The sequence below is a fragment of the Halichoerus grypus genome, chromosome 3, assembly GCF_964656455.1.
Source record: "Halichoerus grypus chromosome 3, mHalGry1.hap1.1, whole genome shotgun sequence".
Lineage (NCBI taxonomy): Eukaryota > Metazoa > Chordata > Mammalia > Carnivora > Phocidae > Halichoerus > Halichoerus grypus.
Window position 1 is genome coordinate 38,042,355 of NC_135714.1, and position 27,067 is coordinate 38,069,421.

Sequence of the window (27,067 nt, forward strand, 5' to 3'; positions counted from 1 at the left end):
ATGCAAAAGGGCAGGGTACTACATGCACTTACAATTGGATCCAATCATTTGGGGGATGCAGGGTTCAGAAGCTTCCTGAAGATGGGCATTTGTGCTGAGGATGAGTAAGGATTATCTATTTAGGGACAGTAAATGGGTGGACAGTGTGCTTAGTGTTGCAGACATTCGTACAAATATCCCTTAAAGTAAGAATCACATAGTGATTAGTAAAGACAAAACAACAATAAAATAAAGCCAAATGACTGTCTTTGGGGAAAACAAGGGCAGATGTTAGGGAGATTGGATCTACTCTGAACTCAGGCAGAGACTCTCAGAATGGAATGAATAGAGGCAGCTGTCAGGATCTGAGAGCAAGTGGTTGTATTCTGAGGCCAGTTTTAAAGAGGGAAAGAAGAGAAAATGCTGCTGACTTGGGCCTGTAATGGAGCTCTGAAACACAGCAGTATTCAGTGGGTTCAGTGAGGATCCCTTGAGAAAAATGAAAAATTATTATCTGATCTGAATATGTGGAGGTTATTGGTGTTCTTCAGTTAACAGGACAATAAATGGAAAGGAAATCAGATTACAGTGGGCTGAGAATTAAACTGAAAGTGAGAACAGAGACATTGTAAGAAATGCTTTCAAAAAGCTTGAATGGAGAAAAAGGGTAGAATCTGAAGGTGGGGGAATGGGTGACCTAGGATCTGGAGAGTTTTGATTTCGCCTCATGGTAAATTAAGCGTACGAAGCATACTCCTTAATTGAAAGGAAGGAGGCAGTCAAAAAGTAGATGACTTAGAAGAAAGAAGAAAATACTATGGTTCAAGACTGAGAAAAGAACAAGAAAGAAAGAGATTAAGAGCTGGAGTGGAAGAATTAGTCTTGGCCATGTGGAAAAATGTTGGGTATCAGGGAAGGTTCCAAAAGAACTTGGGGAATTTCACAAGATGATACTTTTATATATGGAAGGGCATAAAAACTGGAGTTGGATCATTTGATCCAGCCTTACATTTTTAGGATGATAAGGTTTTGTTCTCTAGTTTCACACCTCAGACTAAAAGTGGTATAACATCTTGCCCAAGATCACAGAGCAGGGCAGGCTGTGTCCTCTAACAGAGGGCTCAAATGCAGCTTGACTATGGATTGAGTGGATTTATGTATTGGCATGAACTAACTTTAAAGATCAACAGAGCACAATCTACATAAAAATGTATGTTAAATACGTATTTCTTTTTTTTTCCAAACATATACTACTGATATGTGTCTTTAAGACATTATTCTTATGAGGCAACATAATATTTGCCAGTTTATAAATGTTGAAGAACTTTTCATTTGCTCTTTGCATTGACAGACAATTTAACTGCATTTGCTTATGATACCAACTTCAAAAGCAGAGGACTTCTACCTGTCTGATAAAACTGGAAGGATGCCAATATGGGCAGTGGATAAAAACTCTGTAATTCAAACAAATTATCATTTTCCACTTAAAAATTAAATCTAAGGAAAACTAAAGCAGAAGTAGCTGAAAGTAGACTATAGTGTAATATTTTTTTTGGCAGATATGCTAGTTTGGGGCACTCTACTTGATTTCCTTTCATTTCTAAAGACCTGGCTACTTCCAAGCTAGGTTTAGGAAGCACCTCCCAAAATTCATTTGAATCAAGAAATTGGGTTGAGTACCCACTAATAAATTCACCATTGTCAAGTTCTAAAATCCATTCCATGAAGGCAAATTAGTCTTCTCATTGGTGTTACACTGCCAGACTTAATAAGAGAAACTCATTTATTCTTTTATTCAACAAAAAACTCTGAAGCACCTAACAAGTGCCTGCCATTGTGTTTGGCCCCTCTAGCTATGGAAAAGTGATTAAGAACAAGCAACAGGCTGAATGTATGTTCCCTTTAACTTAACCATGAACTTAAATCACTTAAAACTGAAATAATATAGAATTTATTATTTTCCTGCAGATTAGGTTGGAACATCAATGATTTTGTCCTAGATTTGTCTTTGCTCTGTGTGATTTGGGATGTGGTTTGATTTAAATCCAATATTCCTTAGTACTAGGTTATTGCTTTTAGAATGCTTTATCACGAATGTGTTTTTTGCATTTATAAGTACCTCTATTTTCCAAGTTCAGAGAGAAGGTATTTTATTTGATATGCCAAATAACAATGTCAATTTGACTGGCACCCTCATAGCATTAAAAAGTGACATATCAATAAATATCTATACAGAGCATCTATACCACAAACCACTATTTATCTTTTGTGACATATTTATAAACATGTCTGGCATTTATAAATATAACTAGCATTTAATCTTCCAAAAAAGTTAGTATGAAAGCGCATGTATAACTAAAACAACTAAAAAGAAGTAATTGCATAGATAACAATGAAAAAGCAGTAGATTATATGGAAAACGAAAACATAAATCAACAGTAAAATGTAATGGAAATGTTGAAATAGCCTAAAAGTTAACCACAGAAAATTAATCAGATTCCCTTTAATATTCACTCAGTGCCTGTTATTATGCAAAACATCACTTATAAAATGAAAAAACCCAGCACTTATTAAAACTGACACAGTTTATAAAATTAAGGAAAAAGAGCAAGACTTTTAAATTATAACATCAACCACTTATATGCTTAAACTGCAATGTGGTCCTAGAAATCAGAAAAGAATTATATTTAAATAACTGATAAAGAAGTAAAATCATCAAGTATGTTATTCCAAATTTAATGGAAGAAGTATTTTACTAGATATATTGTTATAAAGAAGCCCTCCCAGTAGAACGGAACTATTAAGAAAACTTTCTATCTCATCATAACATATCCAAAGCTTCCTCTTAATGCAGATGAATAATAATCTATAAAATAAATGGAACAGCTATTATATTAATGCTCAAAACTCCCATTAGCTTCAGTACTTGCAACCTAAAAATGGACACCAATAATTGCCAAAGAAATTAAACTTAAAAACAAATAACTCTCACAGACTACATGAGCAACTTAAAATTTCTAGGCATTCCAGCACCTACTTACTTATTCCATACAACATGGGAGAGAAAATAATGTTGCCTGAAATTTTATATCCAAGCGATAGAGATGGAGGTAGGTGAAGAGTAACTCAATCCACTGATAGGGCCTGAAATTCTGTAACAGGTAAAGCTAATGTTCACTTTCTTTTCCAAATCTCTCAATTCTAAAGCAGTGTGGTATTTAAGAGCATGAATTTAATGGTCAGATAGATCTGCATTCAACTATACTTATGAGCTAGTTGTGTGAGTTTGGGCAAGTAACTAATTTCACTAAGCCTTAGCTTTTTCATTAGAACAATGAGAATTAAAAAGAGACCCTAATCATAAAGTTTGAAGGTTCCATGATAGAACATCTGTAAAAAACTTAGCACAATGCCTGACACACAGTCAGAGCTCCACAGAGGCTAGGGAGTTTGAACAGAAGTATTACTGTAACAAGCACTCCTAAAGAATTTCAGGCAAGAGCATACTTTAAAAGAAATCTGTATTATTTATAAACATCTATATCTACGACATAGATATAAAGACATAGACAATCTACATTTGAATGTTCTTCATGTCAATTTTTAGGAACGTATCTGTTACAAGCTAAATCTGTTAGGGGATTCTCTTAATCGTGGTGAGAAGGAAGTTCTCACTTACCTTGTCATTCACTACACTCTTCCCATCCCAAGCCCATCCTCTCTTGGTGAAGTAGTTAACAGTTGCAAATTCAATTAGGGCTGAGAACACAAATGCGTAACAAACAGCAATAAACCAGTCCATGGCAGTCGCATATGCCACTTTGGGGAGGGAATTCCGTGCACTGATGCTTAGAGTTGTCATTGTTAGAACAGTTGTTACTCCTGCAGAAAGACAGGAACCAAAAACATCAACAGATATTAGCAAGGCAGAATTGGAAATATTCTTTTTTCAAAGCTACTTTCATTGCCAGTTCTATCCATTAAAAAAAAAAAAAAAAACTGGGAGCGCCTGGGTGGCTCAGTCGGTTAAGCGTCTGCCTTCAGCTCAGGTCATGATCTCAAGGACCTGGGATCCAGCTGCGCATCGGGCTCCCGGCTCAGCAGGAAGCCTGTTCTCCCTCTCCCACTCCCCCTGCTTGTGTTCCCTCTCTTGCTGTGTCTCTCGCTGTCAAAAAAATAAATAAAATCTTAAAAAACAAAAAAACTGGAAGAACAGTGCAAAGTTAATTATCACAAATGGCTATTATAATTCTTGAAGTAATCACTCTGAAATGCCTTCAGTTTTCATTTTTGTTTGTATGAATCTCCTTTTTCTCTCTTTAATGTTGCTAAGGTGAAAATAACGGGTGATATTGAAAGTAGAAATTCCTATGAGGAAAGCAGTTACTTTAAACTGATCCATTGAGCATTAACATTAATTTTTTTAAAATGCTACACAAAGCCTGGCATGAATTTGTTCATCATTTATTTAAATCATTCTCAGCAATGGACCAATCATCCACACCAGTGATCACAATGGAACTATGATTTAGAAGTTCTTTATTCTAAGTATAGCTACCTAAATATGAAATTAATTCGGATCACTTGGCATTGTGAGGACAGAATTTCTTTCATAATGAAGCTTAGAATTATAGGAAATAAAACAAGCAACTAAACCTCAAGCTTTATAAAAATGCAAATCACTACTTTTAAGGAATATTTTATGCCTCTGTTGGTTTAGAAAGTAATTTAGTCCCTTTCATTGTAAAGCTTTTCTGCCAGTAGTCAGGGAAGTCACAATAATTAAGTAAAAAGAAAGCACTAACTCAGGAGGTAAGTTGCAATATCAGCTGTCAAAATGTCTGCAATTACCTGTTTTATCAGAGATCCAATAGAAGTTTAATTATGTACATAGTGAATACATTAAATTAAAAGAGAGTTAAAATGTTAAAGAAATGTCCATTCATATATTAAAGTTTTATTGTGTTGTATTTTTTGCTTTCCCTTAGGATAAATAAGGCAGCTTTTTCTTCTCATCTACAATAGAGTTAGTAATTCAAAACAGCAAAATAATTCTATTTAATCATGCGTTGAATGTATCTAGGAATATAATGGTAGTAGTAGGAACAAAAGGTAGAAAAATAAAATTAGTTCACCTGCTGCTAAGTCAATATTAAAAAACACATCTACAGAAACACATTGCCCTTTCATGCATCAAACTGAAAGGTTTTAGATCGTGAGGATGTTTTATTTTGAGAATTTGGTACAGTAGGATAATTAAATAGAAGACGCAATAGATACAACCACACACACCCACACCCGAAACCGTATCCTCCTCCAACCCCTATACGCATGCCCACGTGCGCGTTCACGCGCACACAAACACACACACACAGTATAGCAATGCAAATGACAAATCAATATATGAAAATATACTTCACTAGCAGTTGAGGAAATACAAAGTGATAATGACATACCTTTTTAAAACCATAGAGTCAGCAAAATATTAGCAAACTTTAAAAGATTTATACTAGTAGTATTAAGGGGCAATGGACATCCTCTCTGAATAAGAATTACAAATTGGAGTCATAGCAAAGAAACTGTTACCTAATCCAAAGTCATAAAGATTTAGGCCTATGTTTTCTTCTAGGAGTTTTATACTTTTAGTTCTGACATTTAGGTCTTGGCCCATTTTGGGGTAATTTTTATGTATGGTGTGAGGTAGATGTCCAAATTCATTCTCTGGCATGTGGATAGCCAGTTGTACCAGTACCATTTGTTGGAAAGACTTTTCTTTCCCTATTGAATGGTGTTAGGATTGTTGTTGAAATCAACAGACCATACCGTAGCAACTTATTATATATGTCTCCTGAGGCAAGGGAAACCAAATCAAAAATAAACTATTGGAACTTCATCAAAATAAAAACTTCTGCACAGTGAAGGAAACAATGAACAAAACTAAAAGGCAACCTATAGAACGGGATAAGATATTTGCAAACAACATATCTGATAAAGGGTCAGTATCCAAAAATATATAAAGAACTTATCAACTCAATACCCCCCAAAATGGGCAGAAGACATAGACGTTTTTCCAAAGAAGATATACATATGGCCACCAGACACACGAAAACATGTTCAACATCCCTGATCATCAGGGAAATACAAATCAAAACTACAATGAGATATCACCTCGCACCTGTCAGAATGGCTAAAATCAACAACACAGGAAACAAGAGGGGTTGACGAGGATGTGGAGAAAGAGGAACCCTCTTACACTGTTGGTGAGAATGCAATCTGGTGCAGCCACTCTGGAAAACAGTATGCAGGTTCCTCAAAATGTTAAAAATAGAACTACACTATGATCCAGCAATTGCACTACTAGGTATTTACCCAAAGAATACAAAAACACTAATTGAAAGGGATACAAAGGGGTGTGTATGTATCTACAGCATTATCTACAATAGCCAAATTATGGAAACAGCTCAAGTGCCCATCAACCAATGAATGGATAGAGAAGATGCAGTGTATATATATAATGGAATATTCAGGCCATAAAAAAGAGTGAAATCTTACCATTTGCAACAAAGTGGATGGAGCTATAAGTCAGTCAGAGAAATAAGTCAGTCAGAGAAAAAGAAATACCATGTGATTTCACTCATGTGTGGAATTTAAGAAACAAAACAAACAAGCTTAGGGGAAAAAAAGAGTGAGACAAACCAAGAAACAGATTCTTAACTATAGAGGACAAACTGATGGTTATCAGAGGAGAGATGGGTGGAGGGATGGGTTAAATAGGTGACGGGGATTAAGGAATGCACTCGTGATGAGCACTGGATGTTGTATGGAATTGTTAAATTGCTGTACTGTACACTTGAAACTAATATTACACTGTATGTTAACTGGAATTTAAATAAACACTTAAAAAAATCAACTGACCATAGATATATGGGTTTGTTTCTGCACTTTGAATTCTATTCCATTAATCTGCACATTGATCCTTATGCAAATTTCAGACTGTTTTGATGACTATAGCTTTAGAGTAAGTGTTGAAATTGGAAAGCTTGAATCTCCCAAATTTCTTATTCTTTTTCAAGACTGTTTTGGCTATTCACGGTCCCTTGTATTTCCATGTGGTTTTATCATAAATTTGCTCATTGCTGCAAAAAAAATTGTTGGAATTTTGATAGGTACTGTATTTAAGCTACGATTTGGGCATGATGGCCATCTTAACTATATTAAGTCTTCCAATCCCTGAACATGGGATACCTATTTAGCATTTACACACACACATATATATATGTAATCTATTTAGAGCTTCTTTAATTTCTTTTAGCAACGTTTTATAGTTTTCAGTACACAAGTGTACAAGTCTTTCAACCTTTAAATTTAAATTTATTTATAGGTATTTTATTTGGATGTTAATATAAATGGAAATATATCCTTAATTTCCTTTTCGGATTGTTCATTGTTAGTGTATAGAAACACAACTGATTTTTTGTGTTGGCCTTGTACCCTGCAACTTTGCTGAATGTATTAGCTCTAATAGTTTTTGTGTGGTTTACTAAGGGTTTTCTATATATAAAATCATGTCATCTGTAAATAGAGTTTAAATTTTCCTTTCCAAACTGGATGCCTTTTATTTGTTTTTCTTACCTAACTGCACTGGCTAGAACCTGCAGTATAATGTTGAATAGAATTGATGAAGGCAGACATCCCTATCTTGTTCCTGATGTTAGCACAGAAGCTTTTAATCTTCACCTCTAAGTATGATGTTAGCTGTGGGCTTTTCTTCTATCCACTTGTATCAGGTTGAGGAAGTCCTTTTCTCATGCCAATTTGTTGGGTGTTTTTATCATTGAAAGGATATTATGTTTTGTTTTTTAGTGTTTTGAGATGATCGTGTATTTTTTCCATACCCCATAAATCTGTTGTTTACATTAATTGATTTTTGTATGTTGAACCAAACTTTCATTCCTGGGATAAATCCCATTTGGTCATCACACGTAATCCTTTTTATATGTGGCTGGTTTCAGTTCGCTAGGATTTTGTTGAAGACATCTATATATCTAAGGGATATTGATCTGTAGAGTTGTTTCTGTTGTTGTTGTTGTTGTTGTTTTTGTTTTTTCACTTGTTATTTCTTCGTCTGTTTTTGGTTTTCTCGGTAAATGGTCCCACAGAATGAGTCAACAAGGTCCCTCATTTATTTTTTCAGAGTTTAAGAAAGAATGGTGTTAATTCTTTTTTCAGTGTTTGGTCAAATTTACCAGCAAGGCCATCTGGCCTTGGACTTCTATTGATTTTTTTGTTGTTGCTCACCTCATAGCTTTACTTGTTATACATTTGCTCAGACTCTTGAGTCATTTTTGGTAATTTATTGTTTCTAGGAATTGGCCCATTCTAGGTTATCTAATTTGGGGGGGATACAACTGTTCACAGATTCCCTTAGAATCTTTTTTATTTCCATAAAGTCGGTAGTAATGTCCCCTCTTGCTTCCTAAATTTAAAAAGTTTTGAGTTTTCTCACTTTTTTCTTGGTCAGTCTAGCTAAACTCTTGTCAATTTTGTTGATCTCTACGGTAGTGTGTTGATTTTCTCTAATGTTATTTGTATTCTCTATTCCATTGATCTCTGTCAAATTTGTATTAATTCCGTTCTTTTTGCTTTGGGTTGTGTTTGCTTTTACAGAAGCAAAGGCAGAAACAAGGAAAACATTTGCCTGTAAATGCTTTCAGTGGCATCTCCCCCGTAGCAACTTTTGCACTAGGGAATTCTGAGTCAGGTAATATACAAAGACAAGCTTTTTGCAAATGTCTTCCAGAAAGACACCATAAAGTGATGACAATACTTTCTGAAGGAACTCCACTTTCCTTCCCCTAATTACCAGGAGACTTTTAGTTGGAATGTTTTACTCCACCATTTTTGCTGGTATCTACCCTAAGCCCCAGCAATTCTCCTAGATGGGGCAGAGCAGTATAAGATACTGGTTAACAGTGTTGCTATGTCCTCAGATGGCCTCACAGCCAGATGGCCTGAGTTTGAATCCTGGCTCCGTTACTTGCTGTTTATGTGACTTTGAGCAAGTTCCTCAACTATTCTCATTACTTCCCTACACTACAAAACAGAATTATGAACTATACCTTCTTCAGAGGTGTGTTGTGAAGGTTAAGTATGCATTTGGCACAAAGCCTGGCACAGTATAAGTATTCAATAAATGTTAGCTATTTTAATTCTTCTTGTTTTTGTTGTTATCACTACTGCTATTATTAGAAATCTATGTTACTGAAATGACAATAGGAAAATATATAGCGATAAATGATACACAAGGCTCTTTACATGAACACAGTTGTAAAAGTAAAAAAAGTGGCAAACACTGGCATATTCATTGATTGGGAAATAGTTTAATAAATTGTTGATTACCTACACTAGTAATACCACAACAATATTACAAAGAGTTAAGCAGGGTTATTCATTGACTACAAATCTATCTACAATACATTTTGCTTAAAAACATTTCGTGATTCAATTTTCATGAAAATATAAGCACTTGGATTTGTGTATCAGTATAGATATACCTGCATGAACTTAGCAAACAAAAAATAAAATAAAAAAGGAGACTTCAGTTATCACCGTGGGGAGAAGGTATTTTGTGGTTTGGATGGATTAAATATAAAATAGACTTATGACTGATTTTTTATTGTTTTATTTCTTTGGTATTTTACCAGAAAAACATGAAAAGATAAAATCTGTAAGGATATAATCTAAGATGGTAGTATTAGTTACTTTGGGGAATTAACATTGAAGGGAATCCATTTTTTCTTTTTTCCCTACAGTGAACTTGCTTTGCTTTTGTGATAAGAAAAAAAAAATACAAAATTTTTAATTTAAACAAGGGCTACTTAATGACATTTATCATTTGCAGTTCAAGTGTGAATTTCTGGGAATGACTGATGGATACATTAATGCTAATTTAAAGAAAATCTATCAAAAAATGCAAGTTCAAATTATGCAAACCGTAAATTTAATTATGATTCTAATTCTACACTGCTAGTTTAAAATTAGATCTGGTTTTAGCCATTCAAACCAATAAAATATTATAGCAATTTCAATATCAATCTATCTACTATGAGGCTATTTTTCACCATATTCAAATCTTCGCCATATCTAAATTTTATTTTCTTTCATCTGATTTTGTAAACTTGGGAATAAAATTGTTAACATTGACTATAAGTTTCTACCTCTTTTCCTCCTTCCCCCGCTTATTTTTTCCACTGGAAGGATGTGATTCTCATACTCCAGCTTTTCTGCCTGCTGGTTTAGCTTTGCCTGTTCCCATCACACTATAATAGAAAAGCTGGGCATTAAATAAAGAGGTGCACTTACCTGGAAAGCTCACAGACCTTCCACATGCCCACCCCCCAACAATGTGCATTTTTCTATACCTACTAGGGCCTCCAAAAATGAATGTTCCCACATTTCTTTAGCAGACTCTTTCCTTATCTCCTCAGTGTGACTGCCATAGCTCAATGCTTCCTTGGGAGGCTTCAGTTTCCTTTTCAGTAAAAGAAAAGGCAAGTATCTTAAAGTGCTTTTAGCACTAAAATTCTATGCATATTTGTGAAATACGTGACCATTCCCCATACACAGGCAATATCTCACATACAGCTTTTTGATATTCTGGTTTTATTCTATGTTAATATTTCTTTTTTTTTTAAAGATTTTTTTTTTTATTTATTCATTTGAGACACAGAGATGCAGAGAGAGAGAGAGAGAGTATGAGCAGGGAGAGAGGCAGAGGGAGAGGGAGAAGCAGGCTCCTCGCTGAGCCAGGAGCCCGATGTGGGGCTCGATCCCAGGACCCTGGGATCATGACCTGAGCCGAAGGCAGACGCTTAACCATCTGAGCCACCCAGGCGCCCCACTATGTTAATATTTCTTATTTCGAAGTGTAGGTGCCAAAACCTCGACTCATCCTAGCCGAGCAAATAGTGCCAAAGTGAAGGAATGCTAAGTGCTGGGTGCAAATATGCTCCAGGAGAATAAAATCAAATCAGGGAAGTGACTGCAGCACAGAGACTGACATCGTGAGCATCATGGCCAGATGCCTAAGTCTTAATCTTGTGATCTTGGGGACATTCCCCAGCCCCTTTGTTCCACAGTATCCTCATTTGTGAAGTGAGGATTTAGAATAGCATTTTCCAGGGCGCCTGGGTGGCTCAGTTGGTTAACCATCAGACTCATGATTTTCACTCAGGTCTTGATCTCAGGATCATGAGATGGAGTTCTGCATCGGGCTTGAGATTCTCTCTCTCACGCTCCCTCTGCCCACCCCCCCTTGCTCACGCACACACGTGTGCTCCACCCGCCTCTCTCTACTAAAATAAATAAAATCTTAAAAAAAAAAGAATAGTGTTTTCGTATAGTGTTGATATAGTGACCAAATGAGTTACTGCATGTAAAGCAGTGCCTCTATTATAAAAAGATACCTCAGTGCATGTGCAAAAAAATATTACCCTGAAAGCGAAGTCAAGACAGAGTTAAGTCAGAGAAATAAAATGAAATGAACAGACCTGTACCCCTGAAACAAATAATACATTATATGTTAATTTAAAAATAAATGAAATGAAATGAAATGAAATGAAATGAAATGAAATGAAATGAAATAAAATACAATCCTCCTTTAGACCTTTATCCCCATCAAATGCTTGTGCATGCATGTTTGTGGTTGGGGTGTGGGGTGGAAGTTAGAAGTCTCAGAAACCAAACAGGCACAAAAACTGCAATAGAACACAAATGTAAAATTGTTTGATACCACCTGCTGGTTACTGCTAGAAATGGCAGAAAAAAACAGACATTCTGATAATACAAGTGCTAGATTTTTTTAACACTTACAAATAGAGTACGAGTGAACTATGAAAGGTTACAGTTTTATTTTATTTTTAAGGTTGCAATTTTAACTCATAACTGTGCTACATCTGAATGATAAAAACATTGAAACTTCATGTTAGAGACAGAAATTACAACTTAGATGACGTATCTTGTCATAAAACCTAATTAAGTCAAACTCCATTAATTTAAAGTTTGTAAGAATTTAGAAACTATCAATTAGAATCTAGAAGAAAGTGTTTGAAAGGGTACTTTTAATGTGCACAATACTGTGAAGGATTATATATTTTTTTCTTTTGCTTACCTGAATGTATCCTGGATCTAATAAATTTAAAACTCGTATCATTCTACTCAATCCTTTTCTTCCTGAAGCCCCTTTCTCAGTGAAAGGTCCCAGGCGCCTACGATCTAAAGCCATTTTCATATTAGAGGCTGCAGTTGCAGTGACATGAATATTTTCTCTGTTTGGGTAATTTGTCAGTCTAGGCAACATACTGTTTCCTCTATCTCAGATCTTTCCTTCTTACTAATCCCTCTTTTTAAACTTAGCTAATTCCTATTTCTTCCCTAAGTAAATTACTGAGTGCCTACTAAATGCCAAGTATTTTTGTGGGCACAGGGAACACACCAATGAACAAAATAGCAAAGATTCCTGCACCCTGGGAGTGCACATCCTGCTAAGGCTGCAGTTTGCTCATTCTGCAGGATTTCACCCCTAAAGGCATCTGTGATCTGGTCTTACACATACCTCTATCAAATTGTGTCTTTCTTGAATTTTATGTTCGTTTAATGACTGTATCCCCCCAGGAAACTATATGGAGTAGAGCCCTGTTTGTCTTCTCCCCCAGTGGTAAAAGGGTGCTCAGTAGAGAGTAGGAGGTCATTAGATAGTTCTGAAATGAATCAATAAATATTTACTGAAACTACTTCTCCAATGATCTGCAATTGATAAGAATTAATTCATTAGGATAACCATAAGAAAATTATTCCTTCTTTTCTACTGCAAATATGTATTTCGTCCTCATTTTGTGCTGTACATGGTAGAGCTTAAGTGGAATGTGAGCAAAACCAAAAAAGATAAAAGATATTATTTAAAAGAGCATAAAGAAACCTAACATCACAATGGGGCAGGGTCTATGATGAACTGTAATCGGGTTATCTACCTAGACTGGGAATTTGAGTTAGGCTTCTCTAAGGAAATAAGGGGAAAAGTTAAAGCAGTCACCAGGCAAGGCAGGAGGATAACGCTAGACTGGGGAAAGAAGAGCACAGGAAGCCAGGGGCATGAGGAAACATGGCATTTAAGAGGAATGGAGGCGCGCCCGGGTGGCTCAGTCGTTGGGCGTCTGCCTTCGGCTCAGGTCGTGATCCCAGGGTCCTGGGATCGAGCCCCGCATCGGGCTCCCTGCTTCTCCCCCTCCCACCCCCCCTGCTTGTGTTCCCTCTCTCACTGTGTCTCTCTCTGTCAAATAAATAAATAACATCTTAAAAAAAAAAAAAAAAAAAAGAGGAATGGAAAGAAACCTGCAAGATGTGAAGACAGAAGATAAGAGTTTCATGGAAGGGCGCCTGGGTGGCTCAGTTGGTTAAGCAACTGCCTTCGGCTCAGGTCATGATCCTGGAGTCCCTGGATCGAGTTCCGCATCGGGCTCCCTGCTCGGCAGGGAGTCTGCTTCTCCCTCTGACCCTCCTCCCTCTCATGCTCTCTGTCTCTCATTCTCTCTCTCTCAAATAAAAAAATAAAATCTTTAAAAAAAAAAAAAAAAAAAAGAGTTTCATGGAAGATGTCCTTATCCATCTCCAGCAATTCATCAGAATGAGCATTTAAGTGCTTCTACCAGTGCATGATGCTTTAAGCAGCATCTCTTCCAGGTAAGAAAAAAAATCTTAGCTGTGTCTTTCCGAATGTACCTGTTTCTTCACAATTTGGGATGACAGTTTGCCTGTCATCTTGATTCTCCTACAAATGCAATAAAAGTCTTTAATTTTCAGTTTGTTCAGCTTTTTCTTGTTGCAAGGATGAAAGTGACAGTTTGCAAGCTCTTCACATGTCAGTGCTGAAACCTGAAGCCCAGTGCCTTGATGTTGATACAAGATTTTTTATAACAAGATTTTTTATTAGTCAAATGTCTATTTTTTTCTACTTCTGAATTTCTGGTAATGTTCTGGGTAGTGGAGTTTGACAGATCATCAGAAAAACTGGGGAATATTTCACAATCAATATAATATAGGCAACCTTTTGGAACTGATGTCAGCAAATGACTAATAGTCAACAAGGCAAATTCATAGATCTCTGAATTTGGCCAGCATAATTAAATTTGAAACATAGGTGCTCTAACAATCCACCGTGTTCCTGCTAGCTGAATCTTAGAAGGGGAACTTTGAAAGCATATAAAAATGAATCAAAATGAATTATAATATGGGAGTATTGCTATAACATTGCTGTATCTACATCATTTTAAAATAACTCGTGAAAAATAGAAAAATTCAAAAATTCAACCAAGTTTTTAAACCTTTGTACCTGATTTATTCAATCAGCTTGCCTAATATTCTCCACACACTGCCCCCTGCCAACACACACACCAACTGGCTTGATTGTATTTTTTGGCAAAACTATTACCTATGAAGTTATTATTTAATTATTTAATATTTTCACCGTAGTTATAATCAAAATTATATTTTAAGATTGAAAGTAAGAAGAAAGTTCGTACAGTAATGGTACTGACCCTAATTTAACATGTATGTACACTAACTGTTAAATTAGTAATAGGTTAAAAACCTTCATGGATATAGACTAAAATTTATTTGCAATCATTATGAATGTGAATTACATATACGAAAATGTATATGAATATTCAGGAACTCTGGGGAATCAGGAGTGGAGCCTCAAGCTATAAGGATCAGTTAATATTCCAAATCTAGATTGAGTGCCCCTTCCATGTCATCAGAGAACACCCTGCATATTCCCAGAATATTATATATTGTAATATATGCAATTGTTTACCTTCCTACCTCCTCAAACAGGCTGTAACCTCTACGAGAGTAGCGATCATATCTTTCTTGTTCACTTTGTATCTGAAATGTCTAGCATAGTGCCTGGCACATATTTTCAAGTTGAATCAATGAATATAGTTTATGAAGCAAATACAACTATTTGTGTGGATATAGACACAGAAATGAGTGGGTATATCTGTGTGTGTTTGGAGCTAAATACATAAATACATAAAAATAGCCTGATGCCAGCTATTTTTTTCTAGAATTCAATAACTAGGGAAATGGATGCCGTGTAATATTTAAGATTAGAGCAAAGTATGACCATTGCAAGAGTTTTATATAAACATTTTATGTGCTAAATAACCCTATTCAAAATATTGTATATGTAAGAGTGTGTATATAGTATATAGAGTATATTTAGTGTGGATATATAAAATATATATGTAAATATATATAATGTTACAGTTAAATCTTAGAAAAGGTATTAAGCTAAACACCAGGCAAAGACGATTCTCTGCAATGAGCAGGTAGGAAAGCAGATAAAATACAATGAAAGCCCCCAACTTTCATTTGACAATTTTGTTATAAGACATCCAAGGCCATGATAGCCCTGGTACCAAAGACCTAGGCTTCCTCTTTCTTATTCCTCTGCTGTTTTTAAGGTATTGCCCATATTCTGGAGGTTTGAGAGGGCTTGCCAACACTTGATCTGCATTGCAGCAAACAGAATGGGAAGGGAGGAGAGCCACACCCTTTCACTTTAGGGGCATGTTTCTGAGCTGAAGGCCACAAAGGGAAAATTATACACCTAATTTTTACTCCTAGGTCTTTAAGAACTAGTCATCCGACTACAACTAGCAGTAAGAGAGGCAAAGAATGGTAGTCTTGATTTGGTGTACCCTACTAGAATAAAAATTTCTAGTATTCTGTGACTCACTGAAAGAGAATCATCTCTGACAGATGCAGGCCTGTGACAGTCCAAAAATTTTCCGATGAGAATTTAGGAAAGGAAGAGAGGAGTGTTTTGTATTGACTCTCTAACAGGCCAAACTATCTGATAAATAAAACTAAACTAAACATGCAGACATGGGCCTACTGCTAGCCATGTCAATGTGCTTGCTGGGCAAATGCAGCTTCAAGGCAGTCCCCAGTCCCACTTCCAGAGAGCTGGTCCCATCTCAGCAGAGATTGCACAGCTACTAGCATTCCATGCACATTCCATCTTGTAACCACTCTTCCTGCATTCTTTCCATAGGCTGTCCTTCACCAGTGGTCACTGAATTGCTCATAGTCCACAAAGCAACGTATTGCTCTTCTACTCTTCTTATGTTACTGCTCTCTCTTGAGCAGTATATCATTTCTGCCCATTTCCTAACCTTCTCCCATGGACCCTGAAGATCTTCAAGGATATATCTCATAAGCTCCAGTCCCAAATATCTGACCACCTCCTGAATATCTCTACATGGACTCAATAAAAATCTATAAAGTTTCAGTCAGTGGCTACAATGTAGAGTCACAGAAAGGTTTCATGCAGGAGAGGGTTACATAACTAAACTGAGTTTTAGAAAGATCACTCTTGCTGCACTGTATAGAATGGAATGGAGGAAGGTAAGACTAAGTACAGGGAGACCAGAGAAAACTTTTATAGTAATCTGACAGAGATGAATCCCACAGAAACCTCAAATTTTAAACATTCACACCTGAACCAAAACCTATTATGTCTTCCATAATTCTCTATTGTAGGGAATAACATTACATTTACTTAGTCATTCAATTAGAAATCTAGGTGTGTTCTGTAATGACTACATTTCTCACCCCTTCAGATTCACTGTGTCCTGCATATTTGCCTTCCCTAGTATCTCTCAAATCTATCACTCCCTTTTCCACCAATATTCATTGTCTTATTTTATGCTTTTATTTCCCATGTAGATGATGCCAATAATCTCTTAACAATCACCCTGTATCACTCATACCATTTCAATCTATTTATCCAATATTCCTCATAATACTCTACCCTAAGCTCAAGTATGTCAATTTTACTCCCTTGCTAAAATACCTTTTAAGCAGTTTCCATGACCTTAGCTTGGGATGTAAGGCTATACATGAACTGGCCCTATCTATCCAACCATCCTCACAAATAAATGAATCCCATGCTTAAGATATACCGGTCAATAATTGGTTGTTCTCCATATGCTTCATGTTGCTTTTGATAATTATGTACCTTCTGCTTAGAATATGTCCTTTTCCATAATGCTAATTTGCAAGACTTGACTTGATTCTTCTTCCCTTTGGACCTCTCTGAAGGATTCTTCCTCAGATATAATGGTTTCTTCTTTTTGCTCTTACCTCATTTTAACATATTTCTCTCTTGGCACCCATGATCCTTTACTACACTTACTTATTTACCCATCTGTCTCACTCCTCCACACTCTGAGGGGCTTGTGGCCATGTGTCTTTTCTTAAAATGCTGCCACTGAGGGGCATCTGGATGGCTCAGTCAGTTAAGCATCTGCCTTTGGCTCAGGTCATGATCCCGGGGTTCCAGGATCGAGCCCTGCGTCAGGCTCCCTACTCAGTGGGGAGCCTGCTGGTCCCTCTCCCTCCGCCGCTCCCCCTGCTTGTGCTTGCTCCCCCCCTCTCTCTTTCTCTCTGTCAAATAAATAGACAAAATATTTAAGAAAGAAAAATAAAAATAATAAAATGCTGCCGGTGAACTCAGATTCTGGCAACAGTGAATACACATTATCTGTTGGTTCACCGAAAAAACAAATTTTACAAATTTTTTTTTTTTAAAGATTATTTATTTATTTATTTATTTGAGAGAGAGAGAATGAGAGAGAGCACATGAGAGGGGATAGGGTCAGAGGGCAAAGCAGACTCCCTGCCGAGCAGGGAGCCCGATGCGGAACTCGATCCAGGGACTCCAGGATCATGACCTGAGCCGAAGGCAGTCGCTTAACCAACTGAGCCACCCAGGCGCCCAAATTTTACAAATTTAACAGTAACAGTCATGGACCATATTTATAGTTCTATAGGAAGGAATATACAAATTCAGAATCTAGTAAGTTTTAAAATAAAACAGAGGTTTAATCAGAACATTGTAATATAAATGTGATGTAAAGATAGCATCTTTGGCACATAAGTCTTACATTCTTATATTACTCCAGATTGGATAATAAAAAGCATCACTGAGAAGTGCCTACTATAGGTATTATTGTCATCCTCATTTGCAGTTGGGCAAACTGAGGCCAAGTGAGTTGAGCCTCTTACTGAAGATCATATTTTTATCAAGTAGGAGAAGTGGGATACAAGCTTAGCAGTGTGTCTCAAAAGTGCATACTCTAAATTATATGGCCTAATCTATCAGTAGTCAGTTGTATGTCCGTATCATAGACATGTATGTCCAACATCATGCATCTAACCCTTGCATTCTACTGCTGAAGCCCTTAATATCCTAATAAACTTTAAAGTTATATCATGCATTAAAGTGTTTAGATTGCTTGAGAAGTGGCTATCCACAGACAAATGTGCACTAAAATCAGGCAAGGGTTTGGATTCTGCTTCTGCCACAGCAGTTAGGTGGCTTTGCTAAGCTTCCGTACCTCCCCCATCTGCCAGATGGAAATGATAGTTTTTACAGATGTTGGGAGGATGGTACAAGCATATATGCCCAGCACATAGAATTGCCCAACAAATATTAAATTCTCCCTTCCCTCTCTTTCCTTCTCTCTCTCAGCCTCAGTGACTTTCTCTCTAAAATGGGAATTATAATATATATTTTATATGCTTGAATGTTAAATGATATATGCAAATGTGCCATTTAGAATCTGTCAAATAAAGAGCGCTATAGCTTCCCTGTTATTGCTGAGTTTATTAGGCCCCCAAAGTGTGGATAAAGAAGCTAAGAATCCAAACCAAGGATGCAAGAGTCCCATCTAGTGGTGGTTTAAGTAAAATCAAAAGACACAGGGATTATACTGCTTAAATGGATGCCTAGAAAGCCTCGGGCTATTTTATTTTAGTTATTCCTTTCCCACCTTGAGAAATAGCCTAACGTAACTTACAAGAGAAGAGAAAGGAAAGCTTTGAACTGGATCGCCCTCCATCCTTCCATTGTTCCAAGAAAGCCCCAAGTCTTTTCAGAGTGGATCCACATATTGCTGGTCTTGTTAAACCCATCATCTTCTTCATGACTAACTACCCTATTCCTAGGTTTCTAAAAGGATATGATTGAGCTCCCTTGATAACCTTTTGCTATCAAATCGATTCACTAGTGTCATTATGACTTAAGACCAATCTCTTGTAAGAACTACCCATAATTCATTGTCTATTACATTTGAGAGGTAACTTCCGAGAAACCTAGCATGGTTCACATCTAAGCTCAAATAATGTCAGGAATGAGATGGAAGTTCTGGATTAAAGTAAGGCTAGATCTAAAAATAGTTGAATACAGCCTGCCAGGAGCATCACTCTGGGATCCCTGTAACTCTACTCCATTACCCAAGAAATTCCTTTCTGGTGTCACTGCTAAAGGTCATAGTAGTTATTATGGACTGCATGTCCTGTGTTCCCCTCAAATTCTGATGTTGAAATCTGATCCCCAATGTGATGGAGACAGAGCCTTTAGGAGGTGATTTGGTCATAAAGGTGGAGCTCTTATGAGTGGGATTAGTGCCCTTATAAGAAGAGGCCAGAGAGCTAACTCTCTTTCAGCCACGTGAGGAAAAATGAGAGGCTGACAAATCCACAACTGAGAAGAGAGCCCTCACCAGAACCCCACCATGCTGGCATCCTGATCTCAGACTTCCAGAATCCAAAACTGTGTGAAATAAATTTCTATTGTCTACAAGCCACCCAGTCTATGTCCTTCGTTGAAGCAGCTTGAACTAAAACAGTAATATTCTGATTTCATGAGTTTAAAAGAAAATAATATATTCAGTATGATGACAATAAGACAATAAAAGAATAGGAGACTACATAAAACACTATCCTGTATAAACTCCATTGTTACCAAATCCTTTTACTATTTCAGTCTTGTAATTGCATTGCCATAAAATGCAGGGTGGCTGTTCAGATGTTAATAGTTTTGGTGATTTCTTATAGCTCCCTGAGGTGATTTAACAGGGGAGATATTATGTTATTTGTGATGAATAATGCATTATTAAAAATATTTTATCACAAAAAAGTCACCCAAATGGAAATCATTTCCTTGAAAGTCTAGGATATTTGAAAATAAATAATAGCTTTAATTTTTTTGAGAGTTTAAAACCTAAGAATAAATATGCAGTCAAAATTTTGCTATAGTGAAACTAAATATTTAATGACCTAAACCTGTATGAACAGTAAAATAATCAGAGTAAAAAAGCCATTATTTTCCATTTTGTTATTTCAAAGCTTAAGGGAAGAAAAAAATTATATTTACAAAAAAATAAAACAAAACAACAAAAAACAAAACAAAAAAACCCTCCTCTTGAAACACCTGGATTCTCTCTCATATACGCTATAAGGTTATCAAACTTTCACAGATGAGTTCCAAGACAAAGTAAATCATAGAGAAATGGTTTTATAGACTGCAGTCAAAAGCAATAATCAAATTCTTCCCTTAAGACTAAACAGGAGTTTCTAATGACTAAGGTGATGCTATTTTAAGAAGCTATACTTTTAAAGACCTGAATTAGCCGGGTTAATTTTGCTTAAAAATGCAGAATATGACACCTGGAAAGACTGAACTTTGAAAAGGCATTTAATGTATTAGTTGCCGTACCATAATCAGATGGCATCAACTTCAGGGCAAGGAATCTGGAATACCTCAATAAGCAGCTGCTGATCCTAATAGTTAACTAGCAAATTCAAATCTGAATGTTCCCCTCAAGTTCTGAGCTATCTTTAATAAGCCTGACTCTCAAACAGAAATTACCCGTGTAAGAAGCAGTTATCCAGCATATTTCTAACTTCAGGCTCTGAAACAAGAAGGGAAAAGAAGGAGAAAGTAGGTTGACAACATAACAGTGCAGGAGAACACACGAAAGCATTGGAGTCAGAGAGCTGCAAGGTCAAATTCTTTCTTTGTTACTGACCTGCTGTCTGATAATGAAATAGTTGCTTATACCTTCCGGTTCCAATGTTCTCGTCTGAAAAGGGGGGATAATCAACTTTCCTAACTGGAGTTTTGTTTTGTTTTGTTTTTAGAATTAAATAATGAGTAAATTTGAAGTGCCTGAAAGTATATGACCAACAAGACGGTGCTCAATAAATGCTATTACATAATTTTTTTCTCATTATTGTGAGATTTCAGTGTAGAAAATAGGACTGGATAACCTGCCCTCGTGACTTGAATGGTTATAACTGTATTGAAGTGATATTTGCACATCCTGGACAAAATCTAAAAATTAAAAAAAAAAAGACAAAACACTAGCATACACTTTTAGTTCTCTTCCCATGCCCTTACTAATACTTCATTCTCATCAATCAAGCTTAACCAGGCCACCTAGAATCCCGAGAAACAGCTTCTAAATCTGCCTCCAGAGTAGAACTAGCAAGGCTTTCTAATTTTCCTTGCCATGGTTTATTAATGTATTTTGCCTCAGTCACTTTCCTAATTGGCAGCGGCTGACTGGGATGTGTCTCTGACAGCAGGAAGGAGGGTGGCTGGTGGGCCGGCAGCTTGCTGATTAGCATGTGCTACCTTGTGCCAAAGTCAATTCTGGAATGCCAGGTGTGTCTCCCGTCAGCACTCCGCAGCCCGAGCCTTGTGGAAGGCAGCGATCTGGAACGCGTTTTGCAGAGACTGTGCATGCCCTGCACCCGCTTTCCATTACTTGGTTTCACGTCCTGCTACCACCCAGGCGTTCTACTCCCGGTGCCACCTTCTCGCTATTTTACAATTAAAAGCATCTATGTTTCCTTCCAAGGCTGGCCCAAGAGATTTTCTGATTTTCTCTCTCTTTTTTCTTTAATTAATTTTTTTCAGCTTTATTGAGGTACAATTGACAAATAAACTTGCAACATATTTAAAGTGTACCATGTGACAAACTGATCTATATGGCAAAAGAATCCATGCCAGAGAGTTAATTAATACACCCATCACCTCACATATTTACCTTCCCCCCCCTTTTTGTAAAAACACTTGAGTTCTAGTCTCGCAGCAAATTTCAATACGATACAGTAGTATCAACCACAGCTACCATGTCACACATTAGATCTTCATTCCTTATTCATCTTATAACTGAAAGTTTATGCCCTTTTACCAGCTTCTTCCGATTCCCCTCACCCACCAGCCCCTGGCAGCCACCATTCTACTCTGTTTCTGTGAGTTCAACTTTCTTTCGCCTTGCTTTTGATTTTTGTCCAGTTCTTGTGGAATACTCTTTCCTATCTCTTCATGCCTTGATCATAGGCTGCAAATTCCAGTGTCCACAGGGACTAGGTGGGGAAAATACACAGGTAAGGTGGGCAACAGGGAATGGCAGGGGTTGTGGCAGACTAGAGACTGCGCGTCCGAAGGGGCTGTTGATACTCAGTTCTACTTCCGTGTTGTCATGCAAGAATACGGAGTCCCTGTTTCACCAAATTTTCTGATTTTTTAAAAAATGAAAACTATTAGCATCTATACATATAAATATGTGCCCACAATTATATATACATATATTATGACAATAGAAGATAGATTCTATATATAAAATCTATCATCTTTTATGTCCTATGTAACCCTATGGTATTCAGCAGCTGGTTCAGAGAATGGTTTTGTATACGAATATGGGAAGTAGCTGAAACGTGGTAGAACTGGAGATTATAAGCTCTGGCTAAAGGAATTTGAATTCAAGAAAGAAACACACACACACATCACTTGGATTCGGAGACTATCCTACAGTATCCTTGGTTCTCAGGAAATACTCAAACTTGCTGTTTGTTGAATATATAAAGTATACAATGAAAGTCTATGTGTACTCTAAGATTTAATAAGCCCTGTGCACATGCTGTTTTATGGATCCTCTCAGCACCTTGATGAGGTAGCTGGCACACATTTTACATCCATTTACAGTGGAGACAATCATGTTTAAAAAGGCTCCACACTTGCTTAATCTAGAAGTGGAGACAGGACCTGACAGAAGCTCTCTTTGTTCCTGATGCAATACTTTTTTTCAGACATGCAGTGAACACTCAACAGTGTTAGCTGCTTTATTATTAAGGAAAAAAAGTTTATATTCAGATCTTGTCTACTTCAGATCATGATTCTCTTTATTAAGCGACAACCCCCTCATTATTAGGGAATTTTCTGCCCGACAGATGACTGGTCTCTCAAAGTTTTAGTGGAATGTTCTTCTTATGTACCAATTCTATGACCACCTTCCGTGTGCAGCTGTGTTTCATATACCAGGTGCACAGAGCCCATTCTGTGTATTGCTTTCTAGAACTAAATGAAGAAGCATGTTTTTCACTCACCAATCCCACTGTAAACAAGATGTTTCTAATATTAAATGACTTGTTGGACATGCTGGTGAGGGGAAAGGAATACGGCACAGTAGGAGTAAATGTTGAGAGAATTCGACAATATGAAGGAAACAGGATAAAGGGAAGGTAAGAATGTGGGAAGAGAGGGAGAAAATGAGAGATGTGAATTAAGCAGATATATTGATAACTCAAAATGACAATTTAATAATTAGATATTTAACATTTGGTTTCATAATGTATACTGTATGTTTAATAAAAATTTTAACCTTACCGAGAGAGGTCTGGCCTTTGCCCTCAGCTTCTGGGAGATAATCTCGAAGCCTTGGAATGATACACCTGAGAGGAGTGGCTTAGTTTGCCTGGGAGCTATGGGCCAGCCAGCAACAACTAGATTTAGGGTGTTTTTGAGTTTTTTTGTTTTGTGTTGTTTTTTTTTTTGTGGGTTTTTGTTTGTTTGTTTGTTTGTTTGTTAAAGCAGGCCAAATCAGCTTATCCTCCTAAGCAGCTGGAAACAGATGGCCACAAGACCAGTCAATCATGCCCCTGTGACAGAGCCCCAGCAGAGACTCTGGACACCAAGGTGCAGGTAAGCCTTCCTGGTGAGCAATGCTCTGTATGTATTGTCACATATCAATGCCAGGAAAGTAATGTTGTCCATGGCTCTATGTGAACAGGATAATGGAAGTGCTGCATCTGAACTTTGCCTGCATTCTATGTCCTTCTTCCCCTGGCTGATTTTAGTCTGTATCTCTTCCCTGTAATAAACCATAACTGTGAGTGTAACAGCTTTCAGTATATTCTGTAAGTTCCAGGGAATTATCAAACCTGAGGGTAGTTTTGGAAATCCCCTGATCTTACAATTAATGTCAGAATGATTGCAGCCCTCTGCACTGTGTTCCTTCTAAACACAGTTCGCTAGCCAATTGCAATGGATAATTTTCATTGGATTTATTTTTTTTTACCAATAGTCATTCAAACTTCTTTTGGAAATAGTCCTCTGACTTCCAAATTTAAAGAATTAGAGAACTACCTTTTAGTTTATATGATTTTGCTTTTGCCAATCTACCTCTTTTGAATTCACAAATGTATGTTAGTACCTATTTATCTATCATTTACCTATTCTAAAAAAATTTGCGTTTACTTATTATCTCAGTTTAACTTACTTATTTTATATCACTTTAAAAAAAGAAGCAAAAATAACCACACTCCTGAAATTTAAATTCTAGAGGGGGAGACAAATTATGTAAAAAATATTTTTCTATAACATATTCAAAGATGATATGTGCAATGAAGACAAAATTAGAGTAGGCTGGGGAACAGAAAAAGGATTGGGAAGCAGTTAACAATTTTAAGTTAGACTGTTAGGTAGTCTTTGAAAAAATGAGAGTTTAGAAAATCCTTAAGGAAATGGAAGGAATGAGCCACACAGGTATCTGGGGAAAAAAGAGGCCCAGGCAGAGAGAAGAGACAAAGTGCATAAGTGAATGACTACCATGTTCATAAGGAAGAGGCCAGTGTGGATGTTAGGGGAAGGGTAAGAGACAGGAAGGGTAGCAGAAGTAGAGGTTGGAGGTAGAGGGAGTTCATACTGCAGTAGGACTTCTTGACCTCTGAAGGGCCTTTCATTTTTACTCTGAGTATAATGGTGAGCCAACGGGTTTAGAGAAAAGGTATGACATGATCTGACTTACATTTTGAAAGTATCCCAATAGCTACCATGTTGGGAACAAAGTCCCACAAGTGTGGAAGCAAGAAACAGTAAAAAGTCTAGTGCAGTGTTAAGGATTGAATGTTTACATCCCTCCAAAAATCATATGTTAAAGCCTTAATCCTTAGTGTGGCTGTATTTAGAGATGGAGTCTCTAAGGAAGTAATTAAAATTAACTGAGGCTGTAAGGATGGGGTCCTGATTCAATAAGATTGAATAGGATTAGTGTCCTTATAATAAGACACACCAGAGAGCTCTCTCCCTCTCTTTATCTTCCTGCTTCAATCCCATGTGCATACACCAAAGAAGGCCAGGTGAGGACATAATAAGAAGGTAGCCATCTATAAGCCAGGAAGAAAGCTCTCAGCAAAACCCAACCCTGCTGGGCCTTGATCCCGGATCTTTAGCCTCTAGAACTGTGAGAAAATACATTTCTGTTGTTTGAACCTCCCAGTCTGTGGTATTATGTCATGACATCCCATGCAGACTAAGACATTCAGTGATCAAGGAGAGAAATGATGGTGGTTCGGTCTAGGGTATAAGCAAGGTCACCGGTTTTGAGGAGAGGATTGAAATTTCAATTTTGTGCATAGTGAGTTTGAGATGTATACTGGAAATCCAAGTGGAGAAGTAAGAAAGACCATTGGATGAAGATGTCTAAAGGGAAGAGGTCTGGACAGAAGCTATAAATTTGGTAATTATCACATGAAAATTGTAGTATGCCATGATAAAGGATGAGGTCACCAAAGTAGAAAATACAGAGAAGAGAATGACTGAATATTGAGCCTGGAGCCCTCCGATATTTAAGTGGTCTGGGAAAGAGTATGGACCTGCAAAGGAGACTAGGAAGGCATGAAAAGTAAGGGATACATCAAGAGTATGTGGCTATCTTGGAAACCAAATGCAGGAATTCTTTCCAACAAATGTCTTCTCATTTAGTGGGAGGAAACTACCCTGTCAAAGGCTGCTATTAGATCAAGTACACTGACCTGAGAATCAGCCACTGGATTAGCAATGACAAGGACCTCAACAGGAGTAGTTTTGGTGGAGCAATGGGGACAAAAGCTTGATTTGAGTAGGTTTGAGAGATCAGAGGAGAAGAAAACTTGAGGACAGTAAATAAACATAACTCTTCCAAGTCAAACTACTGAAAAGGAGAGCAACCAAATGAGATGGAAGCCAGGGGTTTAGTAGAGTCATGGGAATTTGATTTGAGGATTGGGTAAATAACACCATATTTGTTTTCCTGTTAGGATGATTAATGATAGCAGACACTGCTGACATTAGAGAGAATGGAGAGGATTGTTGGAATGATGTCCTTAAAGCAGCTGAGAAGAGATGTATCCTAGTGCACAGGTGGAAGGGTCAGCATCATATAGAAATGCAGTCAAGCAGAGTTTGAGAGTGTAGATGCTTGAATAGATGAGGCTACAGGATTCTAGGGAGGTTCATTCTCGTTGCTTCAGTTTTCTCAGTGAAGTAGAAATCAAGGTCATCATCACAGAGCTAAATGAGATATAAATGAGATACAAAGAGCAGAGTAAGGATGTGCGAGGAATTACTTCCTTCTAATAGAAGCCTGCAATTCTTCTTTCCTTTAGGAACTACTCCTTCTCCATTTGTGTAGTGGATCTGACAATACCCATTGACCCAAGGAGTGGCCTTGCTAATAATTGTGTGCATGGCCATGAAAGTTGCATCAGGGATGAGAATGTGAACCTGTCTAACCAATAAGACTCAATTATGGGACTTTGAGATGGGATGCACATCTAAGATGTGTTTCTTGTCTACACCTATACAAGCTCATGGTTAATTAAGAATGAAGTTAACAAGGAGGTGCAAGCCAGCTTGACTTGGAACATACACTGACATATTACACTTAAATAAAGGAATAGAAAGATTCTGAATTCCCTTCAAACAAACCAAACACTAATATGTCAAAGAAGCTGGATTCCTGCCCAGATCTGTCTTCCCCAGAGGTTTATAGAGTTCAAGACTCTTGAAATATGCCACCTTGGGAAGAGATTACTGCTACTCAAACTAAAACAAGATCTGACCGGCCTTAATGTA

General features: G+C 37.1%; 1 protein-coding gene across 6 annotated transcripts in view; it reads right to left on the minus strand.

Annotated features, from left to right (window-relative positions):
* The window catches only part of GABRA2 (gamma-aminobutyric acid type A receptor subunit alpha2), a 120,645-nt gene that overhangs the window by 9,474 nt on the left and 84,104 nt on the right, over positions 1-27,067 (minus strand). For all 6 annotated transcript variants that reach the window (XM_036072263.2, XM_036072260.2, XM_036072258.2 and 3 more), the window contains one exon: positions 3,659-3,861. In XM_036072263.2, coding sequence (XP_035928156.1) covers positions 3,659-3,861 — 203 coding nt within the window. The remainder of the gene's footprint in view (positions 1-3,658; positions 3,862-27,067) is intronic.